General features: G+C 38.9%; 1 protein-coding gene across 8 annotated transcripts in view; it reads left to right on the top strand.

The window, feature by feature from the left end:
• The window catches only part of SLC12A1 (solute carrier family 12 member 1), a 103,597-nt gene that overhangs the window by 20,390 nt on the left and 66,292 nt on the right, over positions 1-16,915 (top strand). For 7 of the 8 annotated variants that reach the window (XM_033190204.1, XM_033190203.1, XM_033190202.1 and 4 more), the window contains 6 exons: positions 1,469-1,608; positions 2,674-2,784; positions 4,535-4,646; positions 6,691-6,818; positions 13,219-13,303; positions 16,445-16,596. In XM_033190204.1, the coding sequence (XP_033046095.1) occupies positions 1,469-1,608; positions 2,674-2,784; positions 4,535-4,646; positions 6,691-6,818; positions 13,219-13,303; positions 16,445-16,596 (728 nt within the window). The remainder of the gene's footprint in view (positions 1-1,468; positions 1,609-2,673; positions 2,785-4,534; positions 4,647-6,690; positions 6,819-13,218; positions 13,304-16,444; positions 16,597-16,915) is intronic. The other variant, XM_033190209.1, reaches the window with a different exon arrangement.

Genomic DNA, 16,915 nt, shown 5'->3' with positions numbered 1-16,915 from the left:
ATCGTTGTTATTCTGTCTTCCTTTGTTCGCCCCCTCTTTCCCCTTTGGTTTCTATGGTTCTCGACTTGAGCACCTTATCCAGGTCTTCCTACTCAGGGCCTTCTAAAACACCATCCTGCCCATGACACACGTCCACTCTCATCCTCTGCCTGTCTCTCATGTTGACCCAGCCTACCTAGGTAACTGGCTAGCTCATTTGTTTCAGGTAATCTGTATAAAGGAAATAATGGGGATTTGCTCCACCCAGACAATATGCTACATTTTTAGAGAGGACTTTGACCCCTGAGCCCAAAAGAGTTACTATAGTGAAACAAATTTCTTCTCAGCAAAAAGTAATTTTGTTTTGTTTTTAGGTGTGTGTGTTTGTCATTCCTGTGCCAATTGTGCCCACCTCCAAGGCCACCTCTATATAAGAAGTCAATCTTACTATGGTCTGTGATAATCAGACCTCCTAACATTTAGTCCTTTTCACCTTCAATAAGCTGCCCTAGGTACCCCTCTAGGCAGTTGACCAATCTAGTTCAATCCTTCATGTGCACTGAAGTATGCAACTATATATATATAATAGAACTACTTTTTCAATGTCCAAGGAAGAAGTAATTGTTCCAGACCCTCCCCACTTTTCTTCCCACTTGCCACTCCCAAACATTGTGCTCTCAGTGGCCAACAGGCAAGGGACCTACTGGCCACATCCATACATATATGGGTATTTAGTAATAATCATGCCTTCTTGAGCTAAAAACATAGAAAACCAAGTTTGATTTATAGAATGAATAATATATCACACTTTATAGATATCTTGTTTTATGCAGCACATATATATCAGAAAATTTTACATATGTACCTATATATGTTTTGTATATATATGTTTATATATATCATGCCTTCTTTCACTAAAAACATAGAAAAGCAAGTTTGATTTATAGAATGGATAATACAGATATCTTGTTTTATGCAGTACATATATATCAGGAAATTGTATATATGTACAAATATCTATATATGTATGTATATATATAGTACATATATACACAACAGAAAGGAAGTTAGAATAACAAAGATAAACTTCACCTATTCCATTTTCTACCTAGACTTTCCTACTCCTGGAAATTTTTTATATATAATTTTACTTCAGTTGCATTATTAATCTGAATACTCCAATGATATTTTTATAAAGTCAACACATTTCTTGGTAAAGTTTGCTGTGTTCTTATTTGTAGATTTTTTGCATTTAGGTTTTAATAGATTGGGCTTCATTAAGTCAGGATACCCCTATTGTAGATTAAGTACAGAGTACCAAGAAGGGCTACGTTATTCACTGGGTAACACAGGTTTCCTAAAATTATTAGGAAGTTGTAAAATTAATATTGAAATAATTCACACTGTAAATGTTCTCAGATAGTCACAATCATTTGGTCATATAAACCAGCAGTTCCTCAATGTAAAGTATGTTCATTTCTTGTTTCAGGTGGGGCCTACTATCTTATTTCCAGAAGTTTAGGGCCCGAGTTCGGTGGGTCAATAGGCCTGATCTTTGCTTTTGCTAATGCAGTGGCTGTTGCTATGTATGTGGTGGGATTTGCTGAGACTGTAGTAGATCTTCTTAAGGTAATTAAAAGCTTTTCTTTTTTTCTGCCAAGCAGCACAATTTATTTTAGTTTGCCTTCTCAGGGCATTAGGGGATATCATTACAGCCAAATGAGAGGAAAAAAGATAAATATAGTGGAAGGAGCCTGGGCTTGGCCTCAGAAGATCTGGCTTTGAGTCTAGGTTCTCACATTTACCAGCCAAGAAGGTTTGGATTAGTTCCTCTATTCTTCCAGACTTTATTTTCCAAATCTATAACATGGTGTAATAATACTGTTGTATGTATTTCACAGAAGTGTGGCACAGATCAAATGAAATAATGTACATGAAATATTATGTAAAATAGGAAACATCAGATAAATAATGGATATTGCTGTCAACAGTAGTACTATGATTATGGTTATAGATTTCCAAAAGGAAAGAAAGTTGAAAAATTAAGATAACTCACTCCAGAAAACTAGCCATTTCCTAGTTTAGGTGCCCAGTCTAGGATGTTGTATGTGCAAGCACATTCATTAGCTAATATATCAACTAATTTCTAGTCCTTTTCTCATAGCAATGGTAGCATTCAGTGAATTCAGTTGGAAAAAGTACCTCTACTTAAAAATTAGATAAATAAATAAGCTTACAGTTCACAAGGTATAGTACCTTCAAGAGATGCATTATCAGGTTTGTGTCATCTGTTCTTAAATAGGACGCCACTTAATTTTCAGTATTTATACTGTAAACCATTCATTTTTATTCTGCTAGGATTCCCCTTAACACACAGAAATAACTAGTCATTCTTCTGAAATAAAACACAGTATGTATGTGTATACATATTTTTACTTAGTACTACAATGGCTTCAAAAGCTAGAATGAATTCTAAAATGTCTAACTCCTAACCTTGACTATCAAAGGTCTATTATCACAGAAAAAAAAAGTTAGGTTCTTTTATCTTCATATATTTATGAATACTCCATTTTTCTATTATCCTATATGGCCCCAGGTGTAATTGTATAGTAACTCTTTTTACAGTTAAACATTGCAATAAGACTCACATGCAAAAAGCTGTATCTCTAAGCACTTAAGAATTTGTTTCCCCAGGAGAGTGATTCGATGATGGTGGATCCAAGCAATGACATCCGGATTATAGGCTCCATCACAGTGGTGATTCTTCTAGGAATTTCAGTAGCTGGAATGGAATGGGAGGCAAAGGTAAATTTCTCAAAAATGATATTATCAACAGTGGCTGGTCAGGTCCTGAACAGATTGCAGGAGTAGAAGGAACTCCATATTCAAAAAGAATTGCTGTTATTACCTGCTATGGTGAAATGCGCAGGCAAGTGCTAGGTGGAACACCAAGCCTGCAAAGCATGAAGCCCAGGCAGTCATGACTCAGGGTTCACGAGTCACATGACTGCTGTATTTTGTCTCTCTGTGCTGTCACCAAAGCGGCTGCCTTATGCACAGACCCCTTATGATCATAGCAGTGGTGCACGCTGGAAGCCTGGGTCTTTCAATCACAAACCCTGGTTCCTCTTTCAAGCTGCCTGTGGGTGCAAAAGCCCAAGAGACATGGCAAGTGTGTTGGAAACTTGCCAAAGAAACTTGCAAAAGATAAAGACACTGAAGCACCAAGAGGTTACACAATTTACTGACGGCCATAGAGATATAACCTGGATTCAAATTCAGGCACTCTTAACTACAGAGCTAGAGCTTTAAATGCTACCCTCTACTGCTACTAAACTTCATTGCCTCGCTCAGGGAATAAAGTTATCTAAAGTAGGGTTCTCCTATGTTTTTTCTCCTATGTTTTTTTAATCACAATGTCCTGTTGATACTAATTTTTTTTATTTGCTTGCTTATTATTGATCTCTTCATAGACCATATATAGGGATTAGGCCTGTTTTGGTCACAGGTGAATATCAGTGCCTAGAAGAATGCTCAACACGTGGTAGGCACTTAAGTTTTGTTGAATGTGTGAATGCATAATCTAGAAATAAATGCCATGTAGGAGTGTTTTCTATTGACTTATACAGGTGGGAGGCACCTATATAAGAGGCAAAAACTATCATTCTCTTCTGAAACCCAGTACTTCACCAGCAAATTTGGGCACATCATGGGCTTCAGAACCAGAAAATCTCTGAGTTTAACCAGTGATAAAATGGATAGCAAATTTTTGAATGATGGGAAACATGTCTTTTGCCTCCTTTGTAATTCCCTCAAGTGACCGGTGCAATTGAAAGTATTCCTACATGCCTGTGGATGAAGTAACTAGATCTCAAGCGGTCATGAGACATGGAAAGACAGCCAAAGCCTCCCACCTGTATAAGTCAATAGAAAACATGCCTACATGGCATTTATTTCTAGATTATGCATTCACACATTCAACAAAACTTAAGTGCCTACCACGTGTTGAGCATTCTTCTAGGCACTGATATTCACCTGTAACCAAAACAGGCCTAATCCCTACGTATGATCTATGAAGAAATCAATAATAAGCAAGCAAATAAAGAAATAAATATAAAAAGGGAATTCGTGAAAATTAGTATCAACAGGAACTCCTGCAGTTAGCTCTGGGAACAGAAACAACCGATAAGTGCTCTGCCAAAAACAAACAAACAAAACCCCCTCAAGTCTATCAGTGTTAAAACTTTTGGCTTCATTTACATTCCTGGGACAATGGTGGAAGTTACCCACCTGCTACTTAGAGTGTTATAGAAATGTCACCTTGAAGTGCCCAAACACGTGCTCCATTGAAAATGTGGTGTATGCATCCAAGTAGAATAAGGCCTGTTTACATGCCATTCTAATAAGGATGCACTTATTACCTACTCGGGGTAGCAGAGATTTAACTGAAATAATCAGATGGAGTCTTTCTGCAGTGGACACTTCTAACTTTTATAATTATGTAAAAAGTTATTAAATAAATCTAATTTGGTTTCCTTTTACCTTGCCATTCCAGGCCCAAGTGATTCTTCTGGTCATTCTTCTCATTGCTATCGTAAACTTCTTCATTGGAACTGTCATTCCATCCAACAATGAGAAAAAGTCCAGAGGTTTCTTTAATTACCAAGGTACATGGAATAAATTGGTTGCTTTTCATTGAATACTTCTCCATTGCTCTCCTCGTCACCATCCCCATCACCCCAACCCCAGCCATCAGAATGCCTGGCTCCCCTTTCAAGTTACCTGTGGATGCGGAAGCCCAAAAGAAATGGGAAGTGCACTGGGGAAGCATAATAGAGGCAAAAACTATCATTCTCTTCTGAAACCCAGTACCTCACCAGCAAATTTGGGCACACTATAGGTTTTAGAACCAGAAAATATATGAGTTTCACTAGTGATAAAATGGATAGTAAATTTCTCCAGGAAAGAGCCTGGTGTTGGATTCAGGAGACCCAAGGTTGGGTCTCAACTCTGCCACTTAACAGCTGGACAGAACACCTAATGTGCCTGGGTCTCAGATTTTCCCGCCAAAACGTGGACGATAATAACTTCCTGAGAGAATTTTGAGAAACAAATAAGACAGTTTCTCACAATGTGCTTTGCAATGCGAAAGTGCTTTGTAAACTTTTTGTTGTTGCTGTCAAATAGCAGAAACAGAGACACAGCTCAATTTGCTCAGCCACTGCAGAGCACTAAAGTCAAATATAGGCATTTCTTTCTTCCTGCTAGACTTGTTTGCACCTTGCTTTCCCATGGCATTACCTAGTTAAGCATCACTGTCAGGCTTTCCGGCAGAAAAGACTGCAGGAGTTACTCAGTGTAGCATCCTGTGATAACATCACAGAGCATGAAATTTGACTTCTTTCTCTCCTTATTTTACTCCTTCTCTCTGTTCTTGCCTTTCTTTTCCCTCTAGCCTGCTCAAGAATCCACTGCTGAGTCTTTAAATGTTTCCTTTCATTATTTACTCAGTTGTCAGTATTTATTTCTTTTTGATATCACATATCTTTCTTCCTGATTCCTTTTCTTCATAAAGACTTTCTGGTTCACTTTGCATGTTAATATCCTTTTCCTTTCTATTATTTTCCCTCCTTCCCACTCCTACTATATTTTTTTCTTTAAGCCTTTTTTCCTATTTTTGCATCCCAGATTCTTTTGTTCACATTTTTCTTCCTCTTCTTTTCTCTTTTTTCCTCCTATTTTTCTTCTAGGTTGTTTCCTTTTTATTTGAGTAATTTGGTGACAACCTGTGGGATGGTATTATTTTATTAACAAAGCTCCGCATCATAATATTCTCCCATACTGAGGATTTGGTACAAGCAGCTAAGATCTAATACCTAGGAGTAAAGAGTAAAAAGATTCATACATTAGTAGTAAAATTGTAAAGTAGACTCACCCACAAGGTTCTTCAACTACAAAAAAGAGGTATAGAAAACCAGTGTGTTGATTGTTTATGGTATTTATGCATGTGAGAATGTAGTTGTGTGTGTGAATCTGTGTGGTGGTGCATTTGTGGGTATGCCAGGGTGGTCGTGAGAGAATTCTTCATCTCCTCCTCTTTCAACCTCTTCTAGATGCAAAAAAGTCAGGCAGCCTGGATCTCTGTCAGCACAAAAATTGATTTTTCAGAACTATGTCATAGAGATCTAAAAGTTTATGATATATATTTTGACTTTTGGCAAATATTAACATAAAGTTCCTCAGGAGTACACCACATCTTGAAGTTCATTCCATTTAGAATATAGGAATGTGGCCAGGTGCAGTGGCTCACGGCTGTAATCCCAGCCCTTTGGGAGACTGAGGCGGGTGGATCCCCTGAGGTCAGGAGTTCGAGACCAGCCTGGCCCACATGGTGAAACTCCGTCTCTACTAAAAATACAAAAAATTAGCCAGGTGTGTGGCAGGTGCCTGTAATCTCAGCTACTTGGGAGGCTGAGGCAGGAGAATCGCTTGGTTGCTTGAACCTGGGAAGCAGAGGTTACAGTGAGCTGAGATCATGCCATTGCACTCTAGCCTGGGCAACAGAGTAAGACTCTGTCTCAAAAAAAAAAAAAAAAAAAATCAGAACATAGGAATGTATTTGCATTAAGGGCTACGGAAGCCAATGGTAACTTAATCTCCTACACTGTGAAAAATGTCTACATGGTAACTTTCTTATAATTTATGTTGCAGCATCAATATTTGCAGAAAACTTTGGGCCACGTTTCACAAAGGGTGAAGGCTTCTTCTCTGTCTTTGCCATTTTTTTCCCAGCAGCTACTGGGATTCTTGCTGGTGCCAATATCTCAGGAGATTTGGAGGTAAGTTGTTTGCTCTGCTTTGCAGTCCTGGGATGTGGGGGTACAGTTGGTGGGTAGCACAAGGAGCTAGAGAGGTTAAATGTGACCATATCACCCTACATATTCAAACTGTATGTTTCTGTAAGATTTCCTGATGATTTAAAAGTTCTTTCCTTTAATGCCAAATTTGGATTTCTATTCCAGATAATTCTTCCAAAAGTCTTATTCGGTGATATCAGAAGAACAGAGTAGTGTGATAGTGTGTCATATTTCCCCAAAATAAATGTAGTTCAGTGAAAAAAATACCAGAACCGTCCTTTCTCTTTTAAACCCAAATGAATGAGAATATTTTCCTGTAAAAGTAAAAACAAAACAAAACAAAGGGAAATAATCACATTTTCACTTAGCTTCCCACTTATTATTCTGTGTGAAGTACTGCAAAGAGCATGGTATGAGTTAGGATATGAGAATGTTATAAAAGACCAGCAACAGTGGCCTAAGCAAGATGCAGGTTTTAATGCACAAAATCTAGCTTAGTTGGGCACAATGTCATGCACCTGTAGTCCCAGCAACTTGGGAAGCTGAGGTGGGAGGATTGCTTGAACCCAGGAGTTTGAGGCCAGCCTGGGCAACACAGCAAGACCCTGATCTCTTAAAAAAAATAAAAATAAATAAAACATATGTATATTTCTTGATTAGTCTTGATATACTCATGAATAAATAAATAAACATTTTATGTTAAATCAAGCCCATAGGCCATCCTGTGGTATAAGAAAGGTCTGCTCCAAAAGGTAGCCCAGGAACCCAGATAACCTCTTTGTTTCACTGTTACTTTGGGGCTTGCTCTCTATCTGCAAGGTCACATTCCAGTCCATGAGAAGGGGGATAAGCATGTAGAGGGCAAGCAATTCCTAGAACTTGCATGTATCACTCCTGCTGACATTCCATTGGCCAGAATTTAGTCTTGTGGCCTTACCTAGTTGCAAAGGAGGGTGGGAAATGTAGTCTCTATCTGGGCAGCCATGAGCCCAGATAAAATTTTAGGGGGTTCTAGTATTAAAAGGAGGAAAGTGAGGATGTATATCAGGGAACAATAAGCTGCTTCTAACACCCCCCCCCCCCCCCCACCACACACACACAGTAGAAGACACAGGTTTTACCTCAACAAATTTATGATCAACTTTGGAAGACAAGAAATATTTTCAAGACTTATGAAGAAATATACATACATGAAAACCATATGCATTGTCCAAGTGGGATGTGAAATAAAAATACTGAAGAAAATAATTGTTAAGTTAATCAGAGATGATTTTCTCAAAGAAATAACTTTTGAACCTGAACATAAAGCAAAGGCTGGATGCTGACTATTGATGAAGAAATATAGAGTATTCCAGGCAGAAAGGATAGTCAGGCATGAGGAAACTGGGAACAGTGAGAAGTCTCTTACAGTTCAGTTGGAGAAACCCTGATGGGGCTCAATCACCTTGAAGGCAAAGGGAAACAGCTGTTGGAGGGACTTGAGCCAGAGGCGCTTGCCCTGGAACATAACTCCATGAAAGTAGAGACTTTGCCTTTGATTTTGTTCATTGCTTTATCCTCAAAGCTAGCACAGCCTCAATAAATACTAATTGAGTAAATAAAATAAAGGCATTTAGATTTTTTATATTAAGGGCCACAGTGCTATGGTAAGTTCTCAAGCAGAAATAGGGCATAAAAATATTATGCTGAAGTGCAGAAAAGTTAAGAAACTTGTTCAAAATGATTCAAGTAGTATCACTGCTGAATGAAATTTAGCTATGGATGTTGAACTTCTGGTTTCTCAGCTCTGGGAGAGTATCAGAGGTCACTGACTTAAATTTCTGCAAACTATAAACACACCTTTAAAGTAAAGAATATTGTTCTTTCTTTAGACTCCTTAAAAACAAGTTTGTATCAGATGTTTAGTAGTCAGTTCCGCTTAGCTAGCACTCACTGAGTGCCTGTTCACACCAGGCACGGAGGAAGCAAGGAGCTTCACCTGTCCCTCAAGGAGCTCAGAGTCGAAGCGGGAGACAGACTTCCCTTACATGAATTAGAACAAGCAAGAGTAGAATCAAGTGCAAAGGAAAGAGGAAGTAGCAATTGCCTGTCCCTTCACAAGTAAAGGAAGACTTTCAGAAGAGGGGACACTCAATCCAGGTTTTGAGGGATGAACAGGAGTTTGCCAACAGGACAAAGAAGAGAGCAACATTTGAAACAGAAGGAATGGAGTATAAAAAAGCACCGAGAAAGATGCTGCTAATGAGAATTATTTTATGTGCAGAGTAGGGTATGTCATCCTTCATTAATATATTAAGAAACATATTTATAAAGAATTTTCTATGTGCCCTAAGTACTCTGGGAGTAAGCAAAGAAAGAGAAGATATTATTTCTGTCTGAAAAGACAAGACTTAAAATTCCTCCCCCTTCAAAATAAGTGTTAAGTTGATTTAGGGTTGTTATGTTAGTGAAGAAGTTTTTATTTATTTAGCAGCCTCTACTGAGAAATCTCTGATTCTGAGTTCACATGTAAAGAAACTACAAACAATGGCCTGTTAGGATTTGGGGGGCATACATGGTCATAATATTATTGTAGAATGTTGCATTCTTTTTATTTAAAAATACTTTTATGATTTTATAATTAAGCTTAACTTTTAACACATACACTACTATCTACTATATACTTTTACTATATACAGAACTCAGGGGTCCTCTTAACTACAGACAGTAGAGTTTGGATATTATCCCCAAACTAGCTGGAGACTTTAAGGAGGTTAGACAAGGGAGTAACATGATCAAATATGTGTTTTAGAGCGAGCCTGCTAACAGCTTGTGGAGAGTGGTTTGGAAGGTGGGGAAAGGGTGTAATAGGCAGGAAGACTGGAGGCAGAAAGATCAATTAGAGACTATCATAATAGTCTGGACAAAAGACAACATGGGCCTGATTTAAGGCCATGCAGAGGAAAAGAACCAAAGACATCAGCTTTTGTTAGAGTTAGGAGAAGAGATAGAAAAAAAAAAATGTTTTTTACTATGATGCACTGTAAGAAAACATTATACATCACAACCAAGTGCACACTTAGAAAATTTTCCCCAAATGGTTCTTTACTTTATTACAAGCAATGCCTTCTGATATTCTCACATCAGTTCTATTCTATTGTATTCTTTTAATGCTGGCTGTAACCTGTTGAATTGATTCCACAGTACAGTAGATGAGGAAAGGAAGCTCAGATTTGTCTATTGAGGTTGAAATGGCAGAAGGACATGGGGTGGCGATGTCTAGTGAGTGGGTAGCTAGATGTATGAGTCTGGAGCTCTGAAAGGAGCCAGGGCAGGACTAGCAGCCATGGCATGGATGAGTTCATGCAGGTATGTGCAAAAGGGAAGAGAGAAGAGGTTTGAGGCAGCGTTCACAGAGACACAGACATTCAAAGGATTAATAGTAAAAAGCAAGTCCATGAAGAAAAAAGAGACAGGGCTAAGAAGCAGAAGAAATCAAAAGACAGTGGGGTCATGAAAATCAAGAGAGGAGAATGCTTTGAGAAGTAATAACGTGGTCACAAGCCGGAGGAGCCAACCATGTTGAGTTCTGGGAGGTGACAAAATACGTTGGGAAATGGGGAGGAAACTTCAGTACTTGTAGATATTATTTCTCTTTGAAAGTGAACCTAGAAATAAGACATAATGGATTCAGTTCAATTTAGGAAACATTTACTGTTTACACACTATAGGGTAGGCAAGGACCTGATCTCTACTCACAGCCTCAGAATCCTCCTCCGGAAGGAAGCTCACAGGCACAAGGGCATGCGACAAATCCAGAACCTTACATTTGCTAATAACGCACTAATAGATGATCTTTAAATATGTACCTGGGAGAAGATTTAGGAAATACCCAAGTCTAATCAAGAAAGCTAAGAAGTGATTTCAGAGAAGCAAAATTAGGATGTGGTTGACATACTGAGAAAGCAGGGATCTAATAGATTGCTTGCTTTCTGTCCTAAGGAAAAATAAAATGTCTAATGAAAAAAGGTAAAGAAGGTTAGGTTTTGGGTTACTGCTTGTGGATGGAAACTACATTTCAAGTGAAAATCAATAATTTGTCAAAGTCCTCCTGAGCCCTATCTAAGGGGAAGCTAGCCAGACCAGACAATGTGAATATCTAATCATACACTAATATATTGGCATCCAGATTTACATGTTAATTCCAGATTTACATGTTAATGTCTCGGGATCATGGTTGGGCCTGGTGGCTCATGCTTACAATCACAGCATTTTGGGAGGCCAAGGTGGGCGATTGCCTGAGCCCAGGAGTTTGAGACCAGCCTGAGCAACATGGCAAAACCCTGTCTCTACAAAACACACACACAAAAATAGCCGGGCAGGGTCACACACACCTATCATCCCAGCTACTTGGGAGGCTGAGGTGAGAGGATCACTTGAGCACGGGAAGGTTGAGACTGCAGTGAACCACGATTGAGCCACTGCACTCCAGCCTGGGCAACAGAGCAAGAATCCGTGTCAAAATAAATAAATAATAATGTCTTAGAGTCATGATCGACTCTCATGTGACTCCTGTTAAGTCATTTTAGAGCTTGTAGCAGATAGTTGCAAATAAAAACTAAGTTTGTGGGGTGTTTGTTTGTTTGTTTATTTTGATACAGTGTCTCACTCTGTCGCCCAGGCTGGAGTGCAGTGGTGCAATCTCAGTTCACTGCAACCTTTGCCTCCCAGGTTCAAGTGATTCTCGTGCCTCAGTCTCCTAAGCACCTGGGATTACTGGCACACATCACTATGCACAGCTAATTTTTGTATTTTTAGTAGAGATGGGGTTTCGCCATGTTGGCCAGTCTGCTCTCAAACTCCTGACCTCAGGTGATCTGCCCGCCTTGGCCTCCCAAAGTGCTGGGATTACAGGCGTGAGCCACCATGCCTAGCCAAAAACTAAGTTTTCGTGTTTTAGGTACAAGACTGCCTTCCATCTTCACATCTGTTATCCACATATTATATATATATATATATATATGCATAAACGTTATATATATATTTTTTTCTGTTTTTCCCACTGTCAGTTCTTTACATTTTACTCAGATCTCAAGAAATTCTTCATCAATAACATAAATTTTGGAAGATAACATGAATTAGGGGATTCAGTAGGCCCCATCATAGTCATGACTGCCTTCTTTTTCCTTCTGTGCACTGCCCCATTGCATACACCTGCCACACTGACGACAATAGTTTGGAAGGAAGAGACTGGGTATGTAAGTGTCAGAACAAACCCTGTGTGCAGATACTCCTAGAAGAGTGTGGAGGAATTAATGATCACAGAGTGGTTCCACAGGGCCGGCTTACTGCCATGTGGGGCAGGTTTGCTTGATTCAGTTGTGACTTTCAGTTGTCAAGTTGAGTCTACATTCACTATGTATAACATTTTTGATGGACTCGTTCAGCATATTTTAGTTTTCTTTTTAAAGCACAAACTTTGTTTGACTGCAGTGATTGCTTATTTGTATTGATGAGTCTAATGTGCTCTGGTTGGGGGACTCATACCTGCTGATATTGTGCTTTCTTCAATTCAATATTTATTGACTCCTACTCTGTGCTAGGCCCTGTCCTGTAAAAGTGAAGACATTAAAATTTCTATTTAATAATCCCTATTAAGTTGAGTTGAATACAATTCAATATGCTACTTAAAAATTGATTTTATATGATTTATGCCCCCCAAATAGGATATAAAATGGTAAATTAAGTATGATGTGAAATCAACTTAGTGAATGTATATACACTTATAAGCAAGAGAAAAGCCCATTTTCTGATATAAGCTTGAATTTGCCTCTTTCTTTATGTCTGCCTATGGAAATTAAATATCTCCCATTGCAGATACTTCTGAACTCGATTTCAAATAGGGAATTTAAGGGATTAAAGAATTTAGTAAGTAGATCATCCTTTTCCCTCAGTCAAAAGTGATTTTTTTAAAGGCAAGCTTAAGCTCAGTATAAAACAAATACATACAGAGATATTATCAACATGCCAGATATGTTTGTATATTTTCCCCTACAAATTCAAGATGTGATACATCTAAATGAAATTCATAGGAGATAAAGAGAAGGATGAGGCCTGGGTGAGTGAACTACCTACTACATTTTTCTATAGAAACTTCCTTCTGGACAGTTAAAGATCTCTTCTGTTCAGCTGAAAGTTTTACAGATTTCTTTATTCACTCTGCACACTTTGTCTTTGTCCAAAATAAAGCTCAAGCTCATCAACTTACCATTTCCTTGATCTTTTCTTAGAACTTGCCTCAGGACGGGTAGCCTAAAAATCTGAAAATATGAAAATAACTCCAAGTGATCTATGGTTCTTATTCTGCTCTGTATTCTTCTACCTCCACATTATTTTTTTAAAGGATCCCCAAGATGCCATCCCCAGAGGAACCATGCTGGCCATTTTCATCACCACTATTGCCTACTTAGGGGTTGCAATTTGTGTAGGTAAGTGGTACATCTCTAGTGTCTGAATGTCAGAATTACGAAGGGTCCAGTTGTTCACATCTAGTGGGCTTTCAATGAAGCATAAATACAAAGTTTTTTAAAAGGCAACAATTTTAATTCCCTTCTTGGTACCTTAATGTTAATGATTTGGATACTTTAGGGATTTGAATGCAATTAAGCTATAATACAGGCATCTCTGGGTCAGGGCTAGAATAAAGCTAATCAGGTTGTCATTCTACCTAAACACAAAGAGGGTCCCATTTTACTACCCTTGATGATAATCCCACTGCTAAGGAGGCCACCACTTCCAGCACACACTTCCCTTGTTCTAGGAGGCAGGAGAGGAACAGAATAGAGAAAAGAAGTAAAAAAAAAAAAAAAAACATTCAAACCTAAAAACAGCCTTAGGAAAGTATGAAAGATGTGGAATTTGTGACTCTGTCTCATCCTTGCACTGCTATCCTTAATATGGAAATGTCACCGTCACCAATTGGCAGGATATCAGAACAAGACCCAGCTGCTGGCAGTGTGGGCGGCCAGCCCCTACATTGCTCAGTGAACAGAAAATATGTGTACTCACCTGCTGTTCCTGAGGCTGACTTTGGTTCCACCTGCTGCCTACAGTCACACCTCCTCCTGGTTGGGGGCTGCCTCATACTTTTGCCATAGTAGGAAAGGAAGAGGTTTCTCAACATTTAGAGAAGAAAACCGTCTTCTGTGTACAACAGGGAAAAATGCTCTAGGCTGGACCACCATGAAGCCAAAGGGTATATCATAGTCCTCTTCCGCTTACTATTAGAGAAATTGAAAAGGTGCATGTACCTATAGTTAGTTTCTGGAGATAAAAAAAAAATGAACTTAAATCCTTCCCCGTCTCATTGTCTCTAATTTGAGGAAATCTGATAACTTTGTTCAAAGTATTGCTGGGGCTGGGCACAGTAGCTCATGCCTGTAATCCCACTAATTTGGGAGACTGAGGCCAGAGGATTGCTTAAACCCAGGAGTTCAAGACCAGCCTGTGCAACATAGAGAGACCCCATTCCTACAAAAAATAAAAAATTAGCCGGGCGTGGTGGCACACACCTATGATCCCAGCTACTGGGAAGGGTGAGGTGGGAGGACTGCTTAAGCCTGGAAGGTCAAGGGTGCAGTGAGCTGTGATCACACCACTGCACTCCAGCCTGGGCAACGGAGTGAGACCATGTGTCAAAAATCAATAAATAGGGAGATAAATGTATTGTTGGGGCATGTCCAAGTTTAGTTACATGTAAAGAGATTTTTTGTTTCAGTGCTTTAGGAAATCAACACATTTTTGAATGACATTGAAACCACTAAAGTTAAATTTCCCGAGTGGTTTTCCTTTTTACTACAGTTAAAGTGAGAGAATGAGTAAAGTTATAGACCTGATTTCAGAGTTTCAAGTTTTGCCCCGAATGGGTGGGAAAATACACATTTCTACACTTGCCCAACATAGGAGAAGGACAGTCATGGAGTCAATGTCCTGTCATTAGTACAAATAATGACTCATGGCCTGTCTTCATGGGAATTTTGAGAGATCTGTTATGCAGAGGTTAAAATACATGATTCAAAGACTTCAGTTCAACATAAATGAACAATGCAAACAGGTAAAATATGAAAGAATAGTTTGACTTGGTAATTGACATCCATAATTTCAAGCGTTCAAGTAGAAGCTGGCAGGCTACCTCTCAGGACTACAATAAAAAGGATCCCTGCACTGATTATTTTAAATGGCTCTTTCAGATAAAAGAGTCTATGATTGGCTGGGTGCAGTGGCTCACGCCTGTAATCCCAGCACTTTGGGAGGCCGAGGAGGGTGGATCATGACGTCAGTTCAAGACCAGCCTGGCCAAGAGGGTGAAACCCCATCTCTACTAAAAATACAAAAATTAGCCGGGCATGGTGGCAGGCGCCTGTAATCCCAGATACTCGGGAGGCTGAGGCAGAGAATTGCTTGAACCCAGGAGGCGGAGGTTGCAGTGAGCCAAGATCGTGCCACTGCACTCCAGCCTGGGCAACACAGCAAGACTCTGTCTCAAAAACAAAAACAAACAAACAAAAAAGAGTCTATGATTTTTAAGTCTCCCAAATTCAAAGAATGTGGATTCCATGGCTAAGAATCACATTTATTGCTGTCTCTGGGACCTGTCTTAAAGGTATTATTAGCAAGGCATGAGAATACACCCTGGGTAGAGTTTGAAAACCAAAGCAGTTTTATTGGTTGGTATTTAGTTTGTAAAGTATTTATCCTTCATGTAGTTCAGAAAAGTTTATATATACTTCACACGTATATCCATATATTTCAAAAATCCTATCAAAAACATGGCAAAGATTAGTTAGAAAAAATCATAAGGGAATGCCAGTGATTAAAATATATATCAGCAGTCTTTTAAATGACCATAATTCTATTTTTAAGAATCTATCCTAGAAGAAAAAGATGTTATGCACAAAGATGTTCATCATAGAATGCTATAGTAGAAAATGACAGAGACACTCAAATGTATGAAAATAATAGATCAACTAAGATAGATACTAGATCAATATTATTTGACCATTGCCTACGAAATCTGAATATTTTATCCTAAAACATTTCCTTTATTGTTTAAACCATTAAAACTGCATATAATGTGGAACTATAACTCTGTTTTATAAATTATGCAAGGAATATCATTAGTTGAAAAGACGGGCTGTGTTATCTTAATCGCTATAATAGAATTCCATAATGCCACCCCTTGGCTCTCTTGCAGATGAGGAAATAAATTCTTCTACTTGAAAAACATCCAGTCGTTAGTACTAAGCCAGACATATGTATTGAGTATGTGTTATGTACCAAGGGCTGCCATGCAAGTTTTAAAAGATAAGAAATTAAGACTGAGTGTCAACTCCCAAGTCTCTTACCACTCAAATCTAAGTCACACAGGCAGTTGAAATGGCAGCCTGTTACAGAAAAGGGGAAACCCCAGGGCTCAGCAGATGGGAGCCTCCAGTTATCAAGAACTACCCACAGTGAACAGAGGCTAAGAAATGGACCTTTTCAGACTCAAAGTAAACTATATTTTCAGAAGAAAATCCTAAGGGACCAGAACCTTATAAAGAAATAACAAGCCACGGTTGTTTCCACAGGGGCCTGTGTGGTCCGAGATGCCACCGGGAACATGAATGACACCATCATTTCTGGGATGAACTGCAATGGTTCAGCAGCATGTGGGTTGGGCTATGACTTCTCAAGATGTCAACATGAACCATGTCAGTACGGACTGATGAACAATTTCCAGGTTTGAAGCAAAATTTAAAAACGTTCATTGCCATTATTTTCATTTTTTGAATGTCACATAGAGTAAGATTTCTGAATCTGCAACTGATTGATTACTGGCTGATAAGAATCCAGCATGGAATGATTCATGTGGGAGGGAAAGGAGTCATACAGGCATTACATGGTAGCAAATCCTATGGTTACATTTCCTGTGGTCAGAGACAATAGGCAGTCATATGAATTGCATTACCAGGGAGAGATCATCTCCTGACACTATGTATCTTCCAATCAGTTGTGCAAGATTTCATGGTGGAAAGGAACTTAGATTAGTTAGCACTTGT

Source organism: Trachypithecus francoisi, unplaced genomic scaffold (assembly GCF_009764315.1).
Source record: "Trachypithecus francoisi isolate TF-2019V2 unplaced genomic scaffold, Tfra_2.0 Lachesis_group3, whole genome shotgun sequence".
NCBI classification, from domain to species: Eukaryota; Metazoa; Chordata; class Mammalia; order Primates; family Cercopithecidae; genus Trachypithecus; species Trachypithecus francoisi.
The sequence above is the reverse complement of the archived record's forward strand: the minus strand, read 5'-3'. Positions and strand labels throughout refer to the sequence as shown.